The sequence below is a fragment of the Labeo rohita genome, chromosome 18, assembly GCF_022985175.1.
Source record: "Labeo rohita strain BAU-BD-2019 chromosome 18, IGBB_LRoh.1.0, whole genome shotgun sequence".
Taxonomy (NCBI): Eukaryota; Metazoa; Chordata; class Actinopteri; order Cypriniformes; family Cyprinidae; genus Labeo; species Labeo rohita.
The window spans coordinates 11,160,852-11,184,806 of record NC_066886.1 but is presented as its reverse complement, the minus strand read 5'-3'; the positions used below and the strand labels follow the sequence as shown (position 1 = coordinate 11,184,806).

General features: G+C 36.2%; 2 protein-coding genes across 2 annotated transcripts; both read right to left on the bottom strand.

Annotated features, from left to right (window-relative positions):
* Positions 1-699: 699 nt before the first annotated feature.
* Positions 700-6,862, bottom strand: herpud1 (homocysteine-inducible, endoplasmic reticulum stress-inducible, ubiquitin-like domain member 1). Its single transcript, XM_051135482.1, has 8 exons — positions 6,521-6,862; positions 6,059-6,136; positions 4,916-4,999; positions 4,429-4,586; positions 4,194-4,304; positions 3,712-4,071; positions 1,797-1,914; positions 700-1,705 (listed from the first exon to the last, which is right to left on the bottom strand). The coding sequence occupies exons 1-8, from the start codon at positions 6,674-6,676 to the stop codon at positions 1,541-1,543; spliced, it is 1,230 nt and encodes a 409-aa protein (XP_050991439.1). The 5' UTR covers positions 6,677-6,862; the 3' UTR covers positions 700-1,540.
* Positions 6,863-9,074: 2,212 nt separating this feature from the next.
* Positions 9,075-20,904, bottom strand: slc12a3 (solute carrier family 12 member 3). Its single transcript, XM_051135433.1, has 26 exons — positions 20,581-20,904; positions 20,271-20,393; positions 18,603-18,678; positions 18,333-18,428; positions 18,053-18,192; positions 16,732-16,842; positions 16,532-16,643; positions 16,271-16,401; positions 16,066-16,150; positions 15,473-15,627; positions 14,324-14,431; positions 14,054-14,177; positions 13,853-13,954; positions 13,395-13,550; positions 13,138-13,237; positions 12,867-12,978; positions 12,411-12,548; positions 12,196-12,302; positions 12,029-12,111; positions 11,859-11,942; positions 11,674-11,775; positions 11,465-11,576; positions 10,164-10,250; positions 9,908-10,043; positions 9,748-9,815; positions 9,075-9,619 (listed from the first exon to the last, which is right to left on the bottom strand). Exons 1-26 carry the CDS (start codon positions 20,827-20,829, stop codon positions 9,478-9,480), a joined length of 3,039 nt encoding a protein of 1,012 aa, XP_050991390.1. The 5' UTR covers positions 20,830-20,904; the 3' UTR covers positions 9,075-9,477.
* Positions 20,905-23,955: the final 3,051 nt, after the last annotated feature.

Here is a 23,955-nt window from a genome sequence, read left to right as displayed (position 1 = left end):
TTAACCTTAAATACTACACTAATTATAATATAAGTAATAGAAATATAAAAAATAATATATATATATATATTTTAAGTCATTAATGGACCATAATTATTGGACAAACAGTATTTAGTACTAAATGATCTCCTTAAAATATTACAAATTATTGAACTAAAATATAGAACATTTATTTAACTTAAAAATAGTTAAGCTGTATGGTCACATTATAAGTAAGCAATACCTGAGGGTTAAATACAAGAAAATCATATTAACCCTTACGAAAATTAACCATGGTTTTATTATAATAAAAGTGTAGTAACCATGTTTGGTGCATTGATTACCATTTGTATAACCATAGTTATACTATAAATACCATGGTTAAACTATGCTTAGTGTAGCAAGATCATGGTTAATTTGTGGTTACCATGGTTTAACTATAGGAACCATGTTTTTTTGGTTCTATTTGTAGTAAAACCATGTTCAGTTTTCGTAAGGGTTGCCTCCATCACTCTCCCGAATAAAATTATACTGTAAATGTTATTGATGTAAAAATCAATGCATAATATGCTGTAATGTTTACCAAAAATTGCTGCAAATACCTGTACAGTGAAGCTGTCGTCTCTATCCTTAAATATAATTAAAACGGTAGAGAAAACAAAAGCTACACAAACAGAATTCAACACATTTATATCATACTTTTCAAAGAATTAAGTGAGATTGAAACAGAAAGTAAGTGTGTTTAATTGTTCATTTTCTGGTACAAAGAGGCTTATCTTAATAATGTTATAAAACAAAGCTGTTTTTACATGAAATGAAATGACAGATGCTACAGTGTTGATAAATACCAGATCAAAAACATATTTTTAAGTCTCTCCGAACTATTACTCTTAATTTCTGTTCTCAGGTTGCAGGTACCAAAGTGCAGTTCCTTCATGTAAAGAAGATGCTAAATCACTCGCCTTCGTTTTATCCCGAGGTCAACAAACCAACTCTTCGGTGCTCATTGAATTGCAAATTCTGCTTACAATACTTGAACGCATACCAAACCTCCTTCATAAATATTAACATTACTCATCTCACAGGTGGAGCACAATTAAAAAAATAACATGTAAGCACATTTTACTTGCATAAACACCATTAGCTTCAAAGTGCCACAAATGCATTCTCCCAAGCACCCTCCATCTATTCATGCACTTAGAACAAAATCAATATATGGCCTTCGTTGTCCATTTTACTAGAACCTTAATAGGATAATCCCATGAGTTTAATCCTTGGATCACTCATCGTAGAGCACTTCAAGAAAATGAAGCCCTGTTGACTGGAGCCTATATAAGAGGATCAGGCCAGGAGACCCATATCATTGATTCCAGCCATTGCGGTTATCTAAAGTGCTGTGCAAAAAATGTCCAGCAGTATTTACAACTTCAAGTCCGAGAGCATCTCTATACACAATGTGCAACCATTGGTCACATAGCCAAAGGACTGGAAAGTGCTACCGTTTCTAGGACTTGTAGCCGTCGTTTATAATGGAGTTCAATTTTGTCCGACATTTTCTGGATCAGTTTGCAACGCCCTGTGGAGCCTCAGGTATCAGAGAAGCAAAAAAGGCTTTGAAAAACACCCAGGCTGTCCATAGGATGGGTGGTCTAACTTGCGGAACAGGCACTGCCGTCAAGGGGGGTTCAACATCACCGGCACCCTCCACTTCAGCAGGGGGCGGCACCTTCAAGACAAAATGAGAATAAATAAGCACATTCATGCCTTAAGTAATACTCATTCTCTTGCATTTGCAAAAACAAAAAACTATGACTCACAGGTTCTGGATGTCTGTCCTCATTTTGGTTTTGTTGGTTCTGAACGACCTCTGGTGCTGGCTGATTGTGAGGCCTGGCTTGGGGTCTCCGTCTAAAAGGAAACCAGCCTGCTGTGTGTCTGAAAGACAGAAAAAGACCATTAGAATAGTTACAAAAAGGCATTCAGGCCTTCATGGACTTCATTTACATTAAAATGACACCACTTAGTTTAAAATAGCCTATTGTTAGTACCTCAACTCTACTCATTTATACATTACTAACTAAGGAGACGTGGCCTAGACTGTTTTTATGGCAAGTTGGGTCAAGTTTGTGACATGGAGGAGATAAAAATCACACTGCACACCCTCAGATCAAGCTAATGATTGCTGAAGTGCTACGCACTAGACTGCAGTGCAGTCAAACTTCCACGTTTGCGGAGATAAAGTATCAGAAGTTCATTTTTAGCCAGTCTGAAACCCTTAGTTATAACAGCTGGAGATTAACAAAATGAATCCCAGAAGGCAGATGATCAGAGAACTCTGTGTCCTTCTGCTCATTTCTGCTTGCATAAACTACTCATTCCTTTCAAATTGCTCAGGAATGCATGTGAGTGAGTTTGTACGCTGACAAAATAACTCAGAGCTTGATGTTACATAACTGTAACATTTACAGGAAGCCATTTACAGACACCACACCTACATTCTTCCAACGACGTGGACAAAACAATATATTAAAACACTTATACAGAGGTATCTGATCTATTATTCAGTGGGGCCACAACACAAAACATACAGCAAAACCAAATAGTCTAAATCCTGACTGAATTACTCTTAAGAGGTGCTTCATTTTTGTGAAATCACAAATGTACAGCACAACCAGTTTAGTCCAGTTCCCTAAACAAATGATTCTTACGAACTGGTTCTTTTATAGGGAATCACAAACATACAGCACGTCCAGTGCAGTCCAATTCCCCAGCAAATGACTCTTTAAACTGGTTCTTTTTTTAGGGAATCACAAATATACAGCACATCCAGTGCAGTCCAATTCCCCAGCAAATGACTCTTTAAACTGGTTCTTTTATAGGAAATCAAAATCATACAGCACAACCTGTGCAGTCCAATTCCCCACCAAAATGACTCTTATGAATTGGTTCTTTTTTTAGGAAATCACAAACATAGAGCACATCCAGTATAGTCCAATTCCCAGCAAATGACTCTTATGAACTGGTTCTTTTTTAGGAAATCACAAACATAGAGCACAACCTGTGCAGTCCAATTCCCAGCAAATGACTCTTGTGAACTGGTTCTTTTTTTTAGGAAATCACAAACATAAAGCACAACCAGCACAGTCCAGTTCCCCAACAAATGACTCTTATGAACTGGTTCTTTTTTTTAGGGAATCACAAGTATACAACACAACCAGTGCAGTCCAGTTCCCCAGGAAATGACTCTTATGAACTGGTTCTTTTTTATAGAAAATCACAAACATACAGTGTGACCAGTGTAGTCCAAATCCTCAGCAAATGACCCTTATGAACTGGTTCTTTTTCAGGAAATCTCAAACATACAGCACAACCATTGCAGTCCAATTCCTCAGCAAATGACTCTTATGAACTGGTTCTTTTTTAGGAAATCACAAACATACAGCACATTCAGTGCAGTTCAATTCCCTAAAAATGATTCTTATGAACTAATTCTTTTCAGAGAATTAAAACCATACAGCATGACCAGTGTAGTCCATTTTTCAAACAAATGACTCTTGTTCATTTTTAGGAAATCACAAACATACAGCACAACCTGTGCAGGCCAATTCCCAAACAAATGAACTAGTTCTTTTTAGGAATCAAAAACACACAGCGCAACCACTGTAACCGAAAACCCAAAAAATAACTCATAAACCTGAGTTACTGAATATTTGGCGCTTGGTGTAGACTTACAGGTACATAATAATCAGGCTGCTCATGACCAGGACGAAGCGGCTCACGCTGGAATAGAAGTACACAATGCTCAAGAAGACACCCAATCGGGATGCGGTGTACACCCAATCCAGCCAATCCCGGTTCATGTCCTCCTCGTCTTCCATCACAGGCCCACCCTGGGCATTCATTCGCAGATTCTGATTGGCTCCCTCTGGGTTGATGAATGCAGGACCTGGGGCATTCTGATTGGCCGGCATGTCGTTGATAGGGCCTTGATTGGGTAAAGCTGCAGGTACAGTAGCTTGATGAGGAGCAACAGGGAGTGAAGAAGCAGGGGCGGCCACTGGAGCGGATGCAGCGGCTGCCATGGCAGCGTGACTGAAATACACATCACAACATTTGCCAGCAGTTAGGGAAATATTACTTCTGTTTAGTAATAACACAGTTAAAGCAAATTGTGCAGCCCTCTACTATAGTTTGTCTATGTAGGGTGTACTCACTATTGCATGTAGTACTGGCGTGCATACATCTGCTGCAACCACAGAAGCTGTTGTGGACTGTAAAGGGAGTATGTTGGAAAGGCTGGGTGGGTCATCGCTGCAGTTGCAGGCCTGCAAACGAAGGCAAACGTTTAATTAACTAGTACAAAACACTACACACAATTTACACATTAACATTCATACACTTTTTATACTGCACTGGATTTTAATTTGAAGTAAAAAGACAGGAACTCACGTAGACGTGTTAGCGCTAGTGCCAGGCCAGGCGGGATGACCTCGCTGTCTAAGGCCATCTGTGGAGGGTACAGGGGTCACAGATGGTCCTGGAGACACTGAGCTTTGGCTAGCACTTAGTGGAGAGGGCTGGGAACTCTGCTGCTGTGCCGATGTCATCTACACCAAAGATTTGAGAAGGAAACATATTTGATTTTTGAGTAGGAAGACCAGAACAGATGCAAAAGACACTATGAAACTTCATTAGAAAATGACAGCAGCGTTTATGCAAACAAGGATGCAGAAAGGAACAGGAAATAAGCAGCTGTGATATCTCCACCCATCTGAAACAAGCACAGCCTTCCTGTAAGCTGATCAAATATACTGCCTTGAAGCTAAAATCAGGATGTGAAACTATTAATAAAGTGAATGTCTGTTTTTACATGCATTACTAAGAAGTCTGCAACATGCTGAAAGCCTAAAATAAATAGTAGATGAGAATAACATACCTTGGGTCTCGCTCCAAGTTGAGCAGCAGGCTGGGGTCTCACAGCACACACCAGGTGAAGAGTGGGCTTGGTCTCTGAAGGAGCCTGTAGAAAAAAACATTTTTTTTTTTTTTTTTGGCCAGAAGCATGTGGTAAAAAGCTTTTTAAGGTGGCAAAGACATTAACAAAGGGAGCCGTCATTTGTGAAAGAGAAAGATTTGACAGATCATCACGTAAATCATGTGACTGTCGTATTGTTTTGATTTCCGTGCAAATCTGTGTCACTCTTTGATAGCATGCAAGTCTATCAGCTGACAGGTTTTTTTCAACACGTAACAATAAATGTCCTACTTTCAAATAAAAATCTTACATGAAAGTGTCACTTCTCTAAACAGGTTTGAAATCGAACCGACTACACCACATGGTAAGAGGATCAGAATGAGGATACATAAGACCTGTCTGTGGATCCACACAATTTACTTTGGTTTTTGTTTTGCTTTGACAATGAAAATAAAAGCAATGTTGTGCCAACAACATTTCAGTATACCTGAATTCATACACATCAGGGGTTTTTTTCTAACCTTGAATTACGTTCCCGGGACACAAATGCTTTATTGCTATTGTAAATGCAGCCAAAAGTGACAATCAATCCAAAAAAAGGGTGCATGATTATTTTTGAATGGTGCTACTGGTTTACCTCATTTTAATTTTATTTAATAATTTAATTTAATAAATCCTATATGTCTAAGAAATGAATAGCATCATTTGTTTAATGATAAAATAAATAATATATTATTCTAACATACAATAAATTATATATATTTCATATATAATTTACTGCATATAATATTTATATTTTTTAAACATTTAAAAATTATATTTCTAATCAAATTAAAATGATAAGATCATTGTAGATACACAATTCTCTGTTTGTTTTTAAGAAATTAATTGATTTTTTTATATAAAAATGTAAATAAGTAAACTAACAGCTAAAAGGCAAATGTTTATTAGTAATTCATTGTTGAAAGCAGGTAAAGATAAAATACTGCAGCAAGTAAACAAGTATAAGATATTTCGTCATTGCAAACAATGTTTACAGGTCTGTTGTTTAAGTCAATGCTGAAATAAACAGAAAGTATCCCCACAGATGGTAAAGACCCTCACCTTTGAGAAAACATCTCTCAGGAGCAGGTTGTCCTGAAGCAGCTTGCCTGAGTAAATGAGTCTTTGGTCTTTCTCAGCCTGTGAAAATGAGTTCAAATGTCAAACATGGCCTAGAAAGTCAGTTTGCACCATGGTATTTACTCTATGTTCGTGAGAAGTAAAGATTTTTAGAGAAAATGCATTCTGTTTCCACACGTCCCTACTGAATTTTCGTCCATGTGATGCAAATAGCGACACGGTAGAGGAATGATGTCATAAATTACTAATGAACTAACAATATGAAAGCAGTCTAGACTTATGGTGTGGAAACTTATCTTGTTTATATAGGTCAAATGATTGACAGTCAGTTATGTCCTACAGCAGCGTTCAGCCATACTGGCTTTGTGTTGTCTGTTGAGGAATGCTGACGGCTCGCTACATGTAAACCGATATCTTTAAGATAAGAAACCAATCCAAACCTACCGGGTTGGTGGGATAAACCTTGGAGAGGTGACATTTGAGATCTTTCACGGTCCAGTCCACCCGAACTCCCTCGATTAGCTGATCGCCGTGAAACTGATTAGGCGTTTTAATGACCAGCGAGATCGTCTCTATATCCGAGACCTGAGAATTTTCCATTTTCTTTCTTAGTCAAGCCAACTAAAAATATATTAAGAAACGCATAAATTTTCGAAGGCTTCGCGACTCGAACAGTCAACGGGACAAAACACGATAGTGAAAGATAGAAAGGCTCCTTCCTGATTCAAGAAGTTTCGGGCTGGTCATAAACCCGTGAAGTATTTGCGTGTGTTGTTTCCAAACACACTGTGGCCGCCTGTGATTGGCTGAGAGGAGCTCATGTTCAGACGTGGAACCTGTCCTGAAGCCCCACGCACTGCGCATGCGCACTAAGAAAAAGCCTTTGGACTTTTTTTTAGGTTTGCTGTAAATGTTGTGATTGCATCAGATGGCTATTATGACAGTGTCCTATGGTGTTACAGTTTTACAGTAATATTAGGGGATGTTTCATGCTTCTAATGTGGGTTATAAGGCACTTTTCACGAATACGGTAGTCTTTGTTGTCCCAAGGCGTTTTAGAGGCTCAAATCCCATGTTTTTTTGGTGTTGAGAACTATTAGCTAAACTGTTATGTAACAGTTACATTAAAGTAGCTAGTTTACACACATAAAATGTATGCTTTCTCCTTAAAATGATGATTTTGGTCTGTCCCACCACCTTTTTGTTCCAGAAAGAGTGGGTGCGGCCATTTGTAAATTTTATGGGTCTGGCTCATGGTCTCTCATCCGCGTCCAGCTGTTTTTAGCTGTACAAAACAGCTTGTTTTGCTGCTTAATACTGCAAATTGGTGTGTTTTACCATATTATTAAGTTGGCTTAAATTTGGGAAAAATCCCATAGACTTACATTGACGGAATGTTCAAATGAGCCAACACTTTTCAAATTCCAACTGTCAAAACTCCCAGAATCCTTTGAGACTCAATCAAACTTCCCTTGTATGTACTGTATTTCTAATCCATTGAAACTCATTGAAACTCATCTATCTATCTATCTAACCATTACTATCTGTCAATGCCTAGCAACCAGAATCATGCTAGTAACTTGCTAATCATGCAAGCAAAATGCTAGTAACTTGCTAATCATTCTAATAACATGATAACGACATGCTAATCACGCTACAATCATGTTAGCGACATGCTACTAACTTGCTAATCTAGCTAGAAACATGCTAGCAACTTGCTAATCATGCTAGTAACTTGCTAATCATGCTAACAACATGCTATTAACTTGCTAATTATGTTAGCACCATGCTATTAGAATGCTAGTAACTTGCTAATAATCCTATAAGCATGCTAACAACATGCTAGTACCCTGCTAATCATTATAACATCATGCTAGTCACATGTTAATCATGTTAATAACATGCTAACAACATTATATCTATCTATCTATCTATCTCTGACAGACTGTATTGCCTTCAAAACATCTAAACGTTAACCTTTTAAAACTACTTTAGAATTCAAACTATTTCAGACTGAAACCATCAAACTTAAAACTTTTTAAAACTTCTTAAACTTTTTAAACTTTATAAACTTTTTTAAACTTTTTAAAATTTTCTGTTCCGGCTTTCTCAAGCCAACTTAAAGTTTGTCTTGACATTGAAATTATGAACACTGGTTTTTAGTGCAAACAGTTTTACTGTTTACCGCACGTTGTTATTCTTCAGTTTTTTTTGCTGTAGGGTGTTTTCATGACACGTCATCAATCGGCCATATTGGCGGCACTGAACGTAAACAATGCCACTGAACTGAATGAAACTCACATATTTTGCTGAGTATTACTGCTGAAAATTATCAATTATTGTCATGTTTTGGGCTGTACTAATTGGTAAGACTATAAAAAACATTTGGAGTACTACAGACCGCCAAAAGTTATAACAAATCAAGGAGAAGAGTACAAAAAACTGTCTGATGAACAAAAGGCATTTGTGGTTGGCCAAACTGAACCAGGATTTCCAGGACACAAATCTTCGGACAACATTCGTGTTTGTTCTTATCATTTCCAATCAGGTAGGTGAAATAGGCTAGAGTCTTAATTAATACTGCTTGTATGTATCTTTACCTCCATTAACTTTATATTGTCAAAATATTGCGCCCTTTCCTGCTTACTACTGTAAGTCCTTCTCTATATGATTTAACTGCTTCCACATTTTATTTCCATGGTTTAGACAGCATAATTTGGCAGAGCAATAGGTTCAGTAGTACATTAACCGTGCAATCCATTCAGCTTTTTATATCCGAGTATTGCCAGTATGGCCGAAAATTGTGACTTAAGTGCAAACCCTCTGTCGCGGCTAATGAACCGGAAGTCTCACCCAAAGGTTTCCGTCCACGTTAATGAAATAAAACTGAGTTGATTTTGATTAATTGCAGGTTAAACATATCATTTCAATGACTAAACAAATTATTTAGGGTTACCTAAGTGCCATAAAGTAAAATAAGAGTGTGAGAATTAACAGATGCAGTACATAAGTAGTAATTTATTAAATATATTCAGTAATATTGCCATTAAAAAGGAAAAAATCTATACATATGCAAATCGTTCAATCACTGAACTAAGATAATCAGAATAAATAAAGATTCTTGTAACTTAATTTGTGGTTTTGAGAGGAAATTGTTTGAATACAGTCTTTTGTTTGAATTATTACTTCTGGAGAAAGCACATAATATATAAATCAGCAAAAATGAATATTTTTGAATATATAGACCTACCAATTATAACAAACACCCTATTAACATCAAAACAAGTATGAAACACAATATGAAAGTATGTAAATCTGTCATCATTTTAACATGTCATTAACAAGAGTTTCTTTTCATCTGACGTATGTGTGTGAACAGTTATGTCAGGAAAAGGTGGTGTTCACTGGCAGTACATCGTCAGCACATTCTCCTGATTGCCTCGGACAAGAAGAACTGGAGGTCGAAGGTCACGTGACACAATCTCTAGCCAAGCCATGTAAAGGGGACTGGGACATGTCTCTCTTCGCCCCACGGGCATCGTTCTGCCAAACAAAACAATACAAAAAAATTACAGGTGATGTCAGAAACTCAGAACTTGAACTGGTTGATCACAGTTTTTATGTTATCTAAATGACACCATGGCACCACATCCTGTATGAATAACACTTACACAATGATCAGTGCAGCATCTCTTGAGTAATCTTGAATAACTTCATTCAGGCGTATTTGTCGGAGGGACTGCAGAAACATGAGACAAAAATGTTTTAAAAGATGATGCATGGTTTACAAAGAAAGCAGGCTACGTATTTGAACACCATCATTTGAAAAACCTTAGTTCTGAACGTTTCCATTTCCTCATCAGTCACCATCCAGGAGAATTCCTTTGTGGTCTCATCAGCTTCTTGACCATCCTTTTGGACTGAACTTATTCTGTATGGTGCTATGAGATCTTCAAACCTTTTAATGCTGTTGCAGTAATTTGGGGACAGAAATACAGATTAGTTTTCATAAGAATATACTTTCTATTAGTTTATTAGGTAAGTGCAGAAAGTTTATAACATGAGTAGAATGAATCAAAAACTATACTGCTCAGATTGTGGTTTTCCATTGATGTCCGGAAGAACCTGAATATCATGGAAACCCAGACGGAACCTGCTGATTAGAGCTTTGAGCCTGTAAATCGACAAATGCAAGCACTTCTTAATGAACTTCGGAATTTTGAGAACCAGTTAAATACATTAAGTAAAAATACATTAAATAAATTAAAATATTTAGATATGTATTTTTTAAAATATATTTTAATTAACATGTATAGTTTTGTATAGGTATATATTAATGAATAAAATAAATAAAAATATTTTATTAATATATTGTATGTATTATATAAAATATTAGTAAACAATTATGTCGATATACCATTAAAATTAAACACATACATATACACACTATTGTTCAAAAAATATATAATAAATTATGCATTAAATTTGCATTCATTTATCAAATGGGAGGAAAGACTTTTACTTTGTAAAAATGCTGTTCTTTTGAACTTTAAGTTCATCAGAGAAAAAAAATGCATTATAGTTTTGACAAATATATTAAGCAGCACTGTTTTCAATATTGATAATAATAAGAAATATTTCTTGAGCACCAAATCAGCATATGAGAATGATTTCTAAAGGATCATGTGATGTAAAACCAGAGTAATGACTGCTGAAAATTCAGCTTTGCTATCACAAGAATGAATTACATTTTAAAATAGATTACAATAGAAAATAATTATTTTAAATTGTACTATTATATATGCACAATATTACTGTTTTTACTTTATTTTTGATTAAAAAATGTAGCCTTGGTGAGCATAAGAGACTTCTCTTAAAACATTTTTTGGTTGCATATATGTGACCCTGGATCACAAAACCAGTCATAAGATTAGATATAGATTTAAGGATTTTTTTAATAAGCTGAATAAATAAGCTTTCCATTGATGTATGGTTTGTTAGGATAGGACAATATTTGGTCGAGATACAACTATTTTAAAACCTGGAATCTGAGGGTGCAAACAAATTAAAATATTGAGAAAATTGCCTTTAAAGTTGTCCAAATAACGTTCTTAACGTATATTACTAATCAAAAATTAAGTTTTCATATATTTACAGTAGGAATTTTACAAAATATCTTCATGGAACATCCTAATGATTTTTGCCATAAAAGAAAAATCTATAATTTTGACCCATACAATGTATTTTTGGCTATTGCTACAAATATACCCCGCGACTTAAGACTGGTTTTGTGGTCCAGGGTCACATATGCACATGTAATATGTGTAATTTGGACATAGTATTATAAAGTATTACCACTAAAAGTATCAAAATTAAGGTTATGCATACTCTTGTTTCTGCTCATCAACCTGTTGAGCTTCACCTCCAACAAACACCCTCACTTTGCATCTGCCCCAGCGCTTCTTGCGGGTCAGGAGGTACGGCAGTAACAGTGTCAGACCTGGCAACACAATCAATTGTAACACATGTTTTTCCCACTATAAATTCTTAAAAAAAAAAAAAAAATAGTACATTATTTGTATATCAGTGTAACTCACCGCCATCATCAGAGAGCCAGTACACATCAATGTACTTCTTTCCCTGTCTAGTCTGAAATACAGTGGTCGGCTGGGTTGCAGCCATTAGTTCCTCAGGGTCCACTGCAACACAGGACATACAAATGTTTTGGCTAAAAGATAAACAGCCATGAATACATTGAGTATTTAAAAGTTTGGATACACACGTGATATATCAATTGTGGCTGGTGTAGCAGTTGAGGTTCTTGTGTCAAGTCCTTGTTCAGTAGATGTCTCAAAACCTAAATTCACTACAGTGAAAGGAAATTATTTTTAGAAGGAATAATTAAATGCACATAAGTAGAAAACTGTCAGAAATTTTTGAAACAGTCCATACCTTGTGCTTGCATTGTTCGACTTATGTCAAGACCCTCCTTCATCCGAAGAACACATACACCATATTGCAGGTCAAATGCATTGCTAAAAACATATAGACGAAACGGTCACACGCTTTGACTTTTCTTATTAGAAATCAACACTGAGGTAATTGCTTGATATACATACTGCAAAATTCCAATATAGTTGTCAATGTTGCTTGGTTGAGCTTTACGCCAGTTTTTCTTAAATCCCATCACCAGAACATTAGGCTTCATCCGACCCAAACCCGTACTCTGCAATAGAAACAAATTACAAACAGACACATTTTGGTGGTACACTTTTATCAGAAACTGAAAAGTAAAATAAATTATGTTTGTTTTAGGTTATGGGACATGGGTGACCTGCAGCAACATCTGTACGCCGACACGAAGGTCATCAGCCACTACAGTGTGATAGAAGGACTTTATGCGGCGCTTGTCAAGCCATTTTAAATGAGTGCTGATTTTGGCCGAATCTCCTCCGCCAGGTGAGGGTCCACCCTGTCAATAACACACAGTCAGTCATAGACAGAAAAAGTTGTTCAGAGATGTTAAGGATTATTAAAACTGAGAATACTGATAGTGATTAGAATAATATTTTAAAAGCAAAAGTCATGAAGATTGTTGTGAAACAGGTAAAAACAGTTATTGTTACATAATTAAAAACGGATTTGGACTTGTTTAGCTGCTGAAAACCTTGGACAGACAGGAAAAATGTCCTTGACATTTTGGACAAAAATGTCCAAAAAACAATCAAATTAAAAACACAATTTTTTAAAGTCAAATGTAAATTCATGTCATGTCTATGCATAGACTCACTCCTATGACATTTGCACATATCATCAAGCTTTGGTTCTTGGTGAAGGTGCTGATGAAATCCACTAGGGAAGGACGCATACAGGGAGGCCCAGTGAGGACCAAACACTGTGGCCTGAGAAAAAGAACAGATGGAAAAAGTAGGACACAGGAAGAAACGACGACAATGGATAAGCGAGAATAGAAAAAGAGAGGAGGTGAACACAAATGGAACATTTGTGGAGCTAAATGGAAAAATGAAAGGTACATAATTGCTGGACATCATTTTAATTACCTGTAATTTTTAATATGGTCTTCCACTTGGTTAAGACCTACACACTGAGACAGTGCCATGTTATATGAGCTGGCTTGCATTGATGAACCCCAGTTGACATCTGAAATGTACAAAACAAACAATAGTTTGCGATTAAAGCTTGGCAGTATTATTCAGGTCAAGCTGAAATGCTCGATGGAATAATACGAGCTTCATGAGACAAATTATTTCTGACAAAGACTCGTGCCCACAAGCTATAAAGAGTGTAGGTGTCTTACCGGGTTTCTTATACAGCACATATCCCAGCAGGAAGATGACTATGCCGATGGCTATAAGAGCAGCCCACCAGGTTAGGAGAAACATGATGATCACAGACACCACTGCTCCGAGCAAAGACAACCACTTGCTATAAAATCGAAAAGTTGGACGCCAGCCTGCTCACACACAAGGAAAATGAGAAAAGCTTCAGTGAGCGTCAATATGAATATGGCTATTTTGAGACCTGGGAGTTTACAGCAGCATGCAGCTTAATGAGAATACAAATGGCTGAAATAAAGTATTAAATTAGTTCCGCAAAACATATTTTGTTTGCATTTCTGACGTTATCACACAAGAAAACACCCCTGCGGTGGTTACAGCATGCACCATTAAACTGATTAGCAAACCACCATTAAAAAAAAACTAATATTGCTTTATAAACTGTTAGCTTTACTGATAGTGGCTTGATGTAACTCACCTGGAGAGTTAGTGATGGAGGCATGGAAGCAGCTGAAGTTGATGAGGGCGTAGGAGCAGAGGAAGAAGTTGGAGATGATTGGAGCAATAGTGTTCAGCTCAGCTGAAATATATACGTTAGAACATTTGTAAGTCAGAAAATTGCTCTTTTGTGAGAGCATTCAAAACTTGCATGGGTGCATTTTGATGTTTGGTGGTTTACCAATAAGAATGAAGCATATAGCGATGACGTAGGCTAGCAGATAGCTTCTCAGTGGTTCATTGTTCTTCCCATAACCCTTCCCGAAAAATCCAATGCCTGGATATAGCTTGTCCTTGCAAAGGCACTATGAAGAGACAAGAGATGGAAGGAAACAAGAAGGGCAATGGATGGGAGTTATGTAAGAAGAGTGTTTAAATTAGTAAATAACACTGAAGATTGTTTTGCACTCTATAATGGAGGGATGAAGATGTTCATGGGCTCATTTATTACCTGGAAAACCTTAGGAGCAGATACCAGACAGGCCAGGGCTGAGGAAAGAGTGGCTCCAAATATGCCAGCAGAAATCAGAGGGGCACACGCTGACACCATGCTCATACTCTGAAGAGATATATGACAGAAGAACATATAATTTCTATATAATTTATAAATAACATATAATGACCCTCTGGTATTCCTCACTTATCATTTCATGAACCATGCATAAACAATGTTTTTGTATTAAAAATTTTGAGAACATTTTTTAAGAACATTTTTATTTGTATGTATTTTTCAAGGTGGCAAATTTATAAGAAATCATTCGAAGGACCAACCCTAACCCCACCCTTAAATTTACACCTCACAAAAATTGTACAAAATCGCACAAGTAAGGACGTATGAATTTGTACCAATTAGCCACCTCGTAAAATACGTAAGATGGCAAATTTGTAAGAGTTCGTATGAAGGACCAACCCTAACCCACCCCTAACTTACCCCTCACAAAAATCGTACAAAATCGCACAAGTGAGGTCTTATGAATTTGTACAAATTAGCCACCTCATAAAATACGTACAAATTGCCATGAGATTGGGTTGGAAATACTATTAAATGTTGTACATATTTTTTGTATTTGTATTTTTCAAGACGGCAAATTCGTAAGAATTCGTATGAAGGATCAACCCTAAGTCCACCCCTAAACTTACCTCTCACAGAAATCGTGCAAAATCGCACAAGTGAGGTCTTATGAATTTGTACGAATTAGACACCTCGTAGAATTTGTAAGATGGCAAATTCGTAAGAATTCGTATGAAGGACCAATCCTAAGCCTGCCCCTAAATTTACCCCTCACAGAAACTGTACAAAATCGCATGAGGGAGGTCATACGAATTTGTACCAATCAGCCACCTTGTAAAATACGTACAAATTGGTTGTGAGATAGTGTTGGTATTTCGTATTATGACAGTCATTTTTTCACCTTAAATATCATAAATGTGTCTATATTTATAATGTCCACACCTGCTACAGTCGGAGGCTAATGAGAACAGTTCATGTTTAGGGGCTGGAATAATGTGTTATACAATATGTAGGAGACATATTTTACATGTTTTCAGTGACATGTTTGTTGACAACCCTACTCAGTGACCATTTAGACATAATGGTCACCTGGTAATAATTGCTGAGTCCAAAGGGGCAGGTCCTGTTGGTCATACACTCAGTGAAGTTCCAGCCGTAGTTGCAGCCCACTCCCAAACACTCCCCAGACAAAGACGACACGGTGTCATTTATATAGCCAGAAGCATCACGCAAAACACAGGAACCTGGAGTGCATTTAAAGAAAACAACACGGAAATAACACAGTTGTAAGTGTGATACAATGGCCGTCATTTGCAATTTCATACAATTTGACCATTTTAAAAAGATAGTTCACCCAAATATGAAAATTCTGTCATCCTCATGTCTTTACAAACCTGTAAGACCATCTTCAGAACACAAATTAAGATATTTTTTTATTAAATCTGACTATTTTAACTCTTTACTACCTTTCTGGGCCTTAAACATGGTAGTTTCATTGCTGTGAAGGGTCAGAACCCTCTCAGATTTCATCAAAAATCTTAATTTGTGTTGAAAATGAATGAAGGGTCGTATGGGTTTGGAACGACATGAGGGTGAGTAATCAATGACAGAATTTTCATTTTTGGGTGAACTATTCCTTTAACAAGACATATATAAAAGACTTTTTCTTTTCTATTACTCACCAATAGTAGCTGAGATAATGAGATATGACACAGTGGTCCAAAATATGGCCAACATTGTACCACGAGGTATAGCAACATTTGGATCCTATGGGAGGTTGTGTGTGAAAACAATAGACAGAAAAACAAGCTTTTAGAGATTTGAGTTCCCACAAACAAAAATCTTTTTATTGGAAGAAACATCACTAAGACCGGGAGCTCAACTTGCCTTCAGATCTCCAGAGATATTAGCCCCCGCAAGGATGCCTGTAGCCGAGGGGAAGAAGATGGAAAACATGCCAAAGAAACTGCCCTCCGGTCCGCGCCAGCCGGGCACAAAGTTTGCCGCAAAAATATCAGCTATTGGGCACAAATTGAGAGACTTTATGAGGAACATATGGTAGCGTAATCTGACTAGCAATGAGAAAATGAGGATAAAGTGTTATTACTAGCACATTTGTTCGACATATTGACTGCATTGCTCCCTGACCTCGGTAGCTGAAAAATCCTTTGGCTTGCTTCTGTGGAGTGGCTGGAATGATGGTTCCCACAATGTAACTGGCAAAGGAGATCATGATCACCAAGAAGAACAAGACCTGGGCCTGGAAGAAAAATAAAACCAGTGTAAACTATTAGGAGCTGAACCAGACAAAACTGCTTAAAAATCGCTGAGCTGTTTGAGAAACGTACCTTGGACTCCCATTCCATTCCAGCCATTGAGATGGCCAGCAGGCAGGTGACAGTAATCACTCCAATGATACGAATATCATTTAGTTTGTCTACCATGCTAACATCAGTCTCCTGATGGGCATCAGAAAAAAAAAAAAACATTTGGTCAAAAACATGGATAACAGTCAATTACATTGTTAAAAAAAAAAAAAAAAAAAAAAAAAAACACAATTTGTTGAGTCAACCTAAAATAATTTGCTACCCTGCTGCCTTAAAATTTTTAAGTTCAGTTAACTCAAATAAGTTTATTCAACTTAAAATGTTAAGTTGTACTAAGTGACAACTTAGACATTTGAGTTGACTAAACAAAAAATTTTGTTTGTTAAACTTAAAAGTTGGGTACACTGTAAAAAACAATTTGCTGATTCAACTTAAAATAATTTGTTACCCAGCTGCCCTAAAATTTTAAGTTCAGTCAACTCAAAAAGTTTAGTCAACTTAAAATGTTAAGTTGTACTAAGTGACAACTTAGATATTTGAGTTCATTCAACTTAAAATTTGAAGGCAGCTGGGTAACAAACCCAGCTTTTAAGTTTAACAAATCAAATTGTTTGTTTAGTCAACTCAAATATCTAAGTTTTCACTTAGTAAAACTTAACATTTGAAGTTGACTTAACTTATTTGAGTTGGCTGAACTTAAAATTTTAAGTCTGCAGGGTAACAAATTATTTTAAGTTGACTCAACAAATTGTTTTTTGTTTTTTACAGTGTAAGTTACCCAGCTGCCTTATAATTTTAAGTTGAATCAACTCAAATATCTAAGTTGTCACTTAGTACAACTTAACATTTCAAGTTTACTAAACTTCAAAATTGAGTTGACTGAACTTAAAACTTTAAGGCAGCCGGGTAGCAAATAATTTTAAGTTGACTCAACAAATTGTTTTTTACAGTGTAAAGGAATAGTTTAATCAAAAATGAAAATCGCTCCTGTTGTTTTAAACTCATAAACTTCTGTGAGACACAAAAGTAAATACACTGTAAAAAAAAAACAACTTAAAAAAGTAAGTGTTCATGCTGCCTTAAAATTTTAAGTTTACTCAACTCAAATGTCCATGTTTTCATGTAGTACAACTTAACATTTCATGTTGACTAAAAAAAATTTTTAAGGCAGCACGAACACTTACTTTTTAAGTTGAAACAACTTTTTTTTTTTTTTTTTACAGTGTACAGTTCACAATTCCTCCTTCTGTGTTCCATGGAAGGAATAGTAAATTATGGCAGTTCGTTAAAAATTCTTCTGTAATTTTTAGTGTTTTCTGGAATACTAGTGCATATCACTCACCTGCATGAGTGCCTGTACTGTTTCAGCAAAGCCCACAGTGTGCATGGCTACAGCTACTGCATTAGCAAAAGCAAATATAAGCCCAATCGAACCTCCTAGTTCTGGACCCAAACTACGAGAGATCAGAAAATATGTTCCGCCTGGAGAGACAAATACAAAGAACACAAAAATATCACTGCTGATATATCTGATGGTTATTAAATTATAAGACTAGGCAATATAATGGCTTCTTCAATCATGTCAAATCTACTCAGCATATACACGTATCGTTTATCTTTACCTCCTTTAACCTTTCCATTAGTGGCAATGGCTGATGTGGACAAGCCAGTGATGCCCGTTATAGAGGAGGAAACCAAAATTATAATCCAAGTCAGACCTTTAAAGTGAAGAGGAACATGTTAATTTGAATAGAAATGCTTGTGTAAGCACCAGTATACATCACAGTGATATGTAACTTAATAGCCCCAAGGAGTTTTACAAAAATCAAGTGGGAATTTAGCAGTAAAACAAACAAATAGATCAAGACATATAACAACAGAGATTGACATACCAATCCCAGCCTGAGATGTGATCCAGGGAAGCCTCAGGTACAGAATAACACCCCAGATATTCAGCATACAGCGAATCTACAGGGAGTGACAGAATATGTTACTCAAACAGAATCCATTCAGAACTTGGTTCAGATGTTTGGAGTATATTTGTACCCAAAGACATACTTGAAAAAATAAAAGTATGTAAAGCAATATTAAATATGTGTTTTGAGATTGTCACACCACAGAAAAATGTTGTCAACCCCTCAGCCGATTTTGAATGACAAAAAAGTCTGCCAAGTAAATAAGTTAACAAAATCTTGAAAACAATAGGCAGCAGTCTGCCGAAACCACGCCCACTCGCAAGAAAGCTGCTGTCTCTCTCATTTGTCAAATACAAATAAATTGAATAAAGGAGCTGTTTTGTAAATGATTGCAATCAGGTAATATGCATTTACATGAAAAAAGACATAGCTAGCCAGCAAACTGCAGGCTGTAGTAACTAACAGTAATGACAGTAACATATGATATAACGGGCGAACCACTAATGCTAATGTGCTCTTGTTATTACAGTGTTACGCTCAGTGGCTCCATTGCATCATCGAGATATGAATTCAGGCCCACCCAAAAATCCTAAACACAAAAATTATGAAAAACTGTTTAATTAACTCCACCTATCAGTACTACACAATTCACCGTCTTTGTAACGTGTTTTCAGCAATACATTTCTAACATTTAGAATGTGTTTAGAAACAATTATCTGAATGGCCTTTTTCACAGCCTTAAAAGATGTACTTTTAACATTTTTTAATTTTTTAATTATATGATGCGTAATATGAAATATATATAGTCATGTCTTACATATCTTTATTATAGCTTACATATATAAGGAATAGCACAAAATAGCACAGTAGTACCAAAAAAACAAACAAACAAATGAACAAAAACATTTTCCAGGGCTTGTTAGGTTTAAAAAGTTAAAACAAAAGATATAAAGAATTATTTGGGCACTTTTGGAGTGTCAGATTTTAGTTGAACATATTCATAATGTGAACTTGAGGAGATCTGACTTCATATATGACCCTGGACCAGGACCACAAAAACAGTCTTAAGTAGCATGGGTTGTATTTGTGTTTGTAGTAATAGCCAAAAATACATTGTGTGGGTCAAAACGATACATTTTTCTTTTATGCTAAAAATCATTAGGATATTAAGTAGAGATCATGTTCCATAAAGATAATTTTTTAATATATCAAAACTTAATTATTGATTAGTAATGTGCATTGCTAAGAACTTTATTGAGACAATTTAAAGGTGATTTTCTCAATATTTAGATTTTTTTGCACCCTTGGATTACAGATCAAATAGTTGTATCTAAATATTGTCCTATCATAACAAACCACACATCAATGGAAAGCTTATTTATATGGATTTCAGATGATGCATAAATCTCAATGTTTCAAAAAATTGACCCTTATGACTGGTTTTGTGGTCCATGTTGTCATATTTTCAAAAAAAGGGCTTAAAATGTTTTTGAGAAAGGTTTAAGTTTTTGTTGATGCCACATTTTAATAGAATTACATTCATATATTTTCAAGTGTAGCCTCAAGTACATTTTGGCATCACTGGATTTTAATATAATTTACACATCTGGTGTGGTTTTTTATGGCGATCTTAAATATTCCTACCATGACTCCCTGAGCCCATCCGAAGCGGGTCGGTTCTGGAGGAGGTTCTGTGGGTTCATCTTCATCTGGACTCTGTTTGTCCACATTTGTCTCCTCATACAGAGGAGGTGGAGAAGGGTCGTCCTGAGAGAAAACTTAAATGAGCTAGTGGAAAACATGACTGAGGATCCTTTATTAGTATGTATTTAAAATATATTTTATCCTGTTAACTCCAAGTTTATCAACATTTTGTTTTGATCTCCTTGACATTCTTCAGCATTGTTATTTGGGAAATTTCTAAGGAAAAAAATTAGTTTTATGTCATTCCTACCTGTGGGTTGGAGTGAAGCTGAAAGAGAGAAGGTCTCGACTTCTTTGCTCTCCCAAAAACCTCAGTGTTGGTATAGAAGTCATAACTCGGCGGAGTATCCAACGTGTCATATCCAGAAAAGACGCCAGAGCTTCGGGAGGCCACGCTGTCGGTATCATAACTGCTACATCCCCCCAAACTGAATTTGCGGTCATCTCCATTGCTCAGCGAAGAGACTGAGAAAGGGCTTCTGGCGGATGTGAGGTTCATCCCGTCATTGGCCTGCAGTACCTCCAACACAATTGAATCAACAGCCGTCTGAGTAAAGCGAGGGCTTGGTTTGAGGGGTTATATTATACCTGAGCCGGAAGGAACCGTTTATCGATGTATAATTATTGTGAGAACATATTCAGGAGCTTTTGTAACGGTCATTAATTCTCAATCGTTGCTGCAGGGCCTTTTGCTTGTACTGGGGCTTGTAAACATCATCAGTACATGTAATGACTCAGATCTCAGGTCAGATATCCTTGACACTGGCTCTCAAGGACAGCTGGAGGTTTTGAGAGTCCTGTATCATGCATTAGAAACAATATATTATGAATTTATTTTGGGGGAAAAACGTAGTCGGCTTATTTATTTTATTAGGTAAATTTAGTCATTTATTTATGGTTTTTTTTTTATCTGATAGCAATCAGGACAATAGCTTCTAAATATTTGGTTGAGATACAAATGAGCAACAGTGTTTCTTACATGTACTGACTTTAGTCATACCAGTAAATTATGAATAATTACATGCAACTAACCCTAAACCAAACCCTAATATGAGCACATGTTGTTAATTAACATTATTCAGTGGTTAAATGTATAATTACAGTATAACAAGACCTTAAAATAAAGTGTAATGAGAATTAGTATTGACAGAGACTTATTTGTCTTATCAGAGACTTATCAGAGAATTTTCCAACCCATAGTGACCTTCATTTTAGCCACTTTAACCCGCCAGCAGCTCATAGTCGTTCCAGCCGACAGGCTTTTTTGCCTTAAGCGTCGACTGATCATTGCAGAAACAGTTCCTCATTAACTAAAAGACCGATGTCCGCCAATGCATGTGACCCAGGGAGCAGCGTCGGGTTAAGTAATTATTTCTGAAGAAATTGGCCTGGAAGCCCCAAAGGTGGAGCCTTTTCAGTGTAATTAGTGCAGATCCTACAAACGTACCCACAGGTGCTCTCTTTTGAAGCAGATTTTTGATTAAATTTCTATTATTAGACACAGAGAGCTTAAAGAGAAAACCAGCTACTAAATGGCCATTTTGAAATCCTCAGGCTGCCTGAGGGGAGCTGTCAGAACAAGGAGTTGAAGACTGTACAAAGTGGTTTAAATTGAAATTGCAATGAGTCTACTGTAGGAAACACGGCCAGATTTTAATATTACAGAAAATCGTTCTTAATTACATCAAAGGATAGATTTAATCTAATAAAACCATTTGTAATGTTTAACAACTGCTCATATATAAAATACGATGGACACTTCTCTTACAATTTTGTAATGAAGAAATATCAATTAAGAAAAATAATGCAAAACAAATATATACACACACACTACTGTTCAAGACTTGGGGGTCAGTCATTTTTTTTTTTTTTTGAAAGAAATAATACTTTTATTCAGTAAGATGCATTAAATTGATCAAAATTGACACTAAAGACTTATATTGTTATAAAAGGTTTCTGTTTCAAATCTATTTCTGTTTTTACATTCTGTAGACAGCTGATTATACTGATTATAATGGGTTTTATTGTCTTTTGTCACGTCACGTAGCGAATATTGGTTTACATGTAACTTTAGTTTACTCGTTTTTCATGTCACTCACATAAATGCAAACTTTAAAAAAAAAAGCATTTTCTGATACAACCAGGCCTGTCAAACTTGACGTGTCAATAAGCTATTTGCTGATTGGTTTGTGCAACAACACGTCATGCAAATATTGCAATCGATTTGAAATTTTTCAACTTGTGCAGAAGGTCATATAGTTCAAAAACACATTAATTTTAACTTCAACAACATGTAACAACATGTAACCTATTTAACGCGTATTATAAAAACAAATCACGTTTTTGAACCACTTGGCCTTCCATATAAGGCGTATTTCTCACAGTTGCGGCAATCGCGTCGCCCAATGCCTATTTGATACTCTTCACAGACAGCTTGATTGACAGGCGATCTGACCAATCATAACGCAGAATCCACTATTCTGTCCGACAAACAAATTAGACGGGAGAGTAGACTAAATTCTGTGGACTTAAACTTTGTGTGCGTTGACGTCTTTCTGATGTTCATTCATGTTTTTTTCGTACTTTAAGTGAAGAAGAAAAGATGATTGGTTTACATGTCATTGATCTAATAAGGCAGTGATCTGTCACACATTAAAGAGCCAAAAAATGGTATTTATTGTTGGAATTTCTTAAAAAAACAACATTTTAAACCTGAGACCTTGTTTCATACCAGAAGAAACCTGCTCTGTCTTGTTTGTTGGTATGTTATCAGTTTCCTTTTTTGTACGCATTGTATTTTTCACTCCGTTAGAACATGATATGTAGTGTGAGAGCTGCATTGTTTGTCGGACACAGTAACAGTAACTAAGGAGAGCAGGTTTTTGCAAAGGGTCCATTACGAGATATAGAGTCACAATTGGGAGACACTGTATAAAGTTGCAATTAGGTGTGAAAGAAATAATTAAGAGGCAAAGTAGTAATAGACTCGCAACTGCGAGACATACAGTAGCAATTGACAGATATAAAGTGCAACTGAGAAATAAATATATTGTGAGACATTAAATTGCAATTGGTAGATATAAAGAAATAAAATTGCAGCAGTTATAAAGTTGCAATTGGGAAATATAAAGTTGCAGCAATTATATAATCAAAACTGGAAGATAAAAATTTGTAATTGTGAGATGTGAAGTTGCAATTAGAAGATGCAAAGTCATAATAAAGAAATACAAAGCCTCAACTGTGAAATATTACGTTGCACTTGGGAGATAAAAAGGCATTATTGGGAAATTTAAAGTCATAATTGTGAAATATAAATTATGTAGTGACATATGAAGTTGGGATTATGATTAGTTATGGGAAATAAGGTCACAATATAAAAAACACGTGTTTTTGAACCATTATGAGGCGTATTTGACGCGTTCGCGGCAATCGCGTCGCCCAACTCGCGTCATTCGCGTCGCCCGGCGCGAATTCGCGTCCATTCGCGTCTTTGCATTGACTTAGTATGTACTGTAATCTACTCGCGCGAATAATTAAAAATGAATGCTTTAATTCAGCAAGGATCAAAAGTGACAGTGATGGCTTTCTAACCAAGTATTTATATTTCAAATAAATACGGTTCTTT

Bases quoted from the DNA above. Each gene is read 5' to 3' on its own strand.
- herpud1 (XM_051135482.1), bottom strand. From the start codon at position 6,676: ATGGAAAATTCTCAGGTCTCGGATATAGAGACGATCTCGCTGGTCATT. The intron at 6,137-6,520 runs GTAGGTTTGGAT...TCATTTTCACAG, and splicing joins AGGTTTATCCCACCAACCCG to GCTGAGAAAGACCAAAGACT. The intron at 4,305-4,428 runs GTGAGTTCCTGT...CTTCGTTTGCAG, and splicing joins ACTAGCGCTAACACGTCTAC to GCCTGCAACTGCAGCGATGA.
- slc12a3 (XM_051135433.1), bottom strand. From the start codon at position 20,829: ATGAACCTCACATCCGCCAGAAGCCCTTTCTCAGTCTCTTCGCTGAGC. The intron at 18,679-20,270 runs GTAGGAATATTT...CACTCCCTGTAG, and splicing joins GATGGGCTCAGGGAGTCATG to ATTCGCTGTATGCTGAATAT. The intron at 15,628-16,065 runs GTGAGTAATAGA...AATGCACTCCAG, and splicing joins CATTATCTCAGCTACTATTG to GTTCCTGTGTTTTGCGTGAT.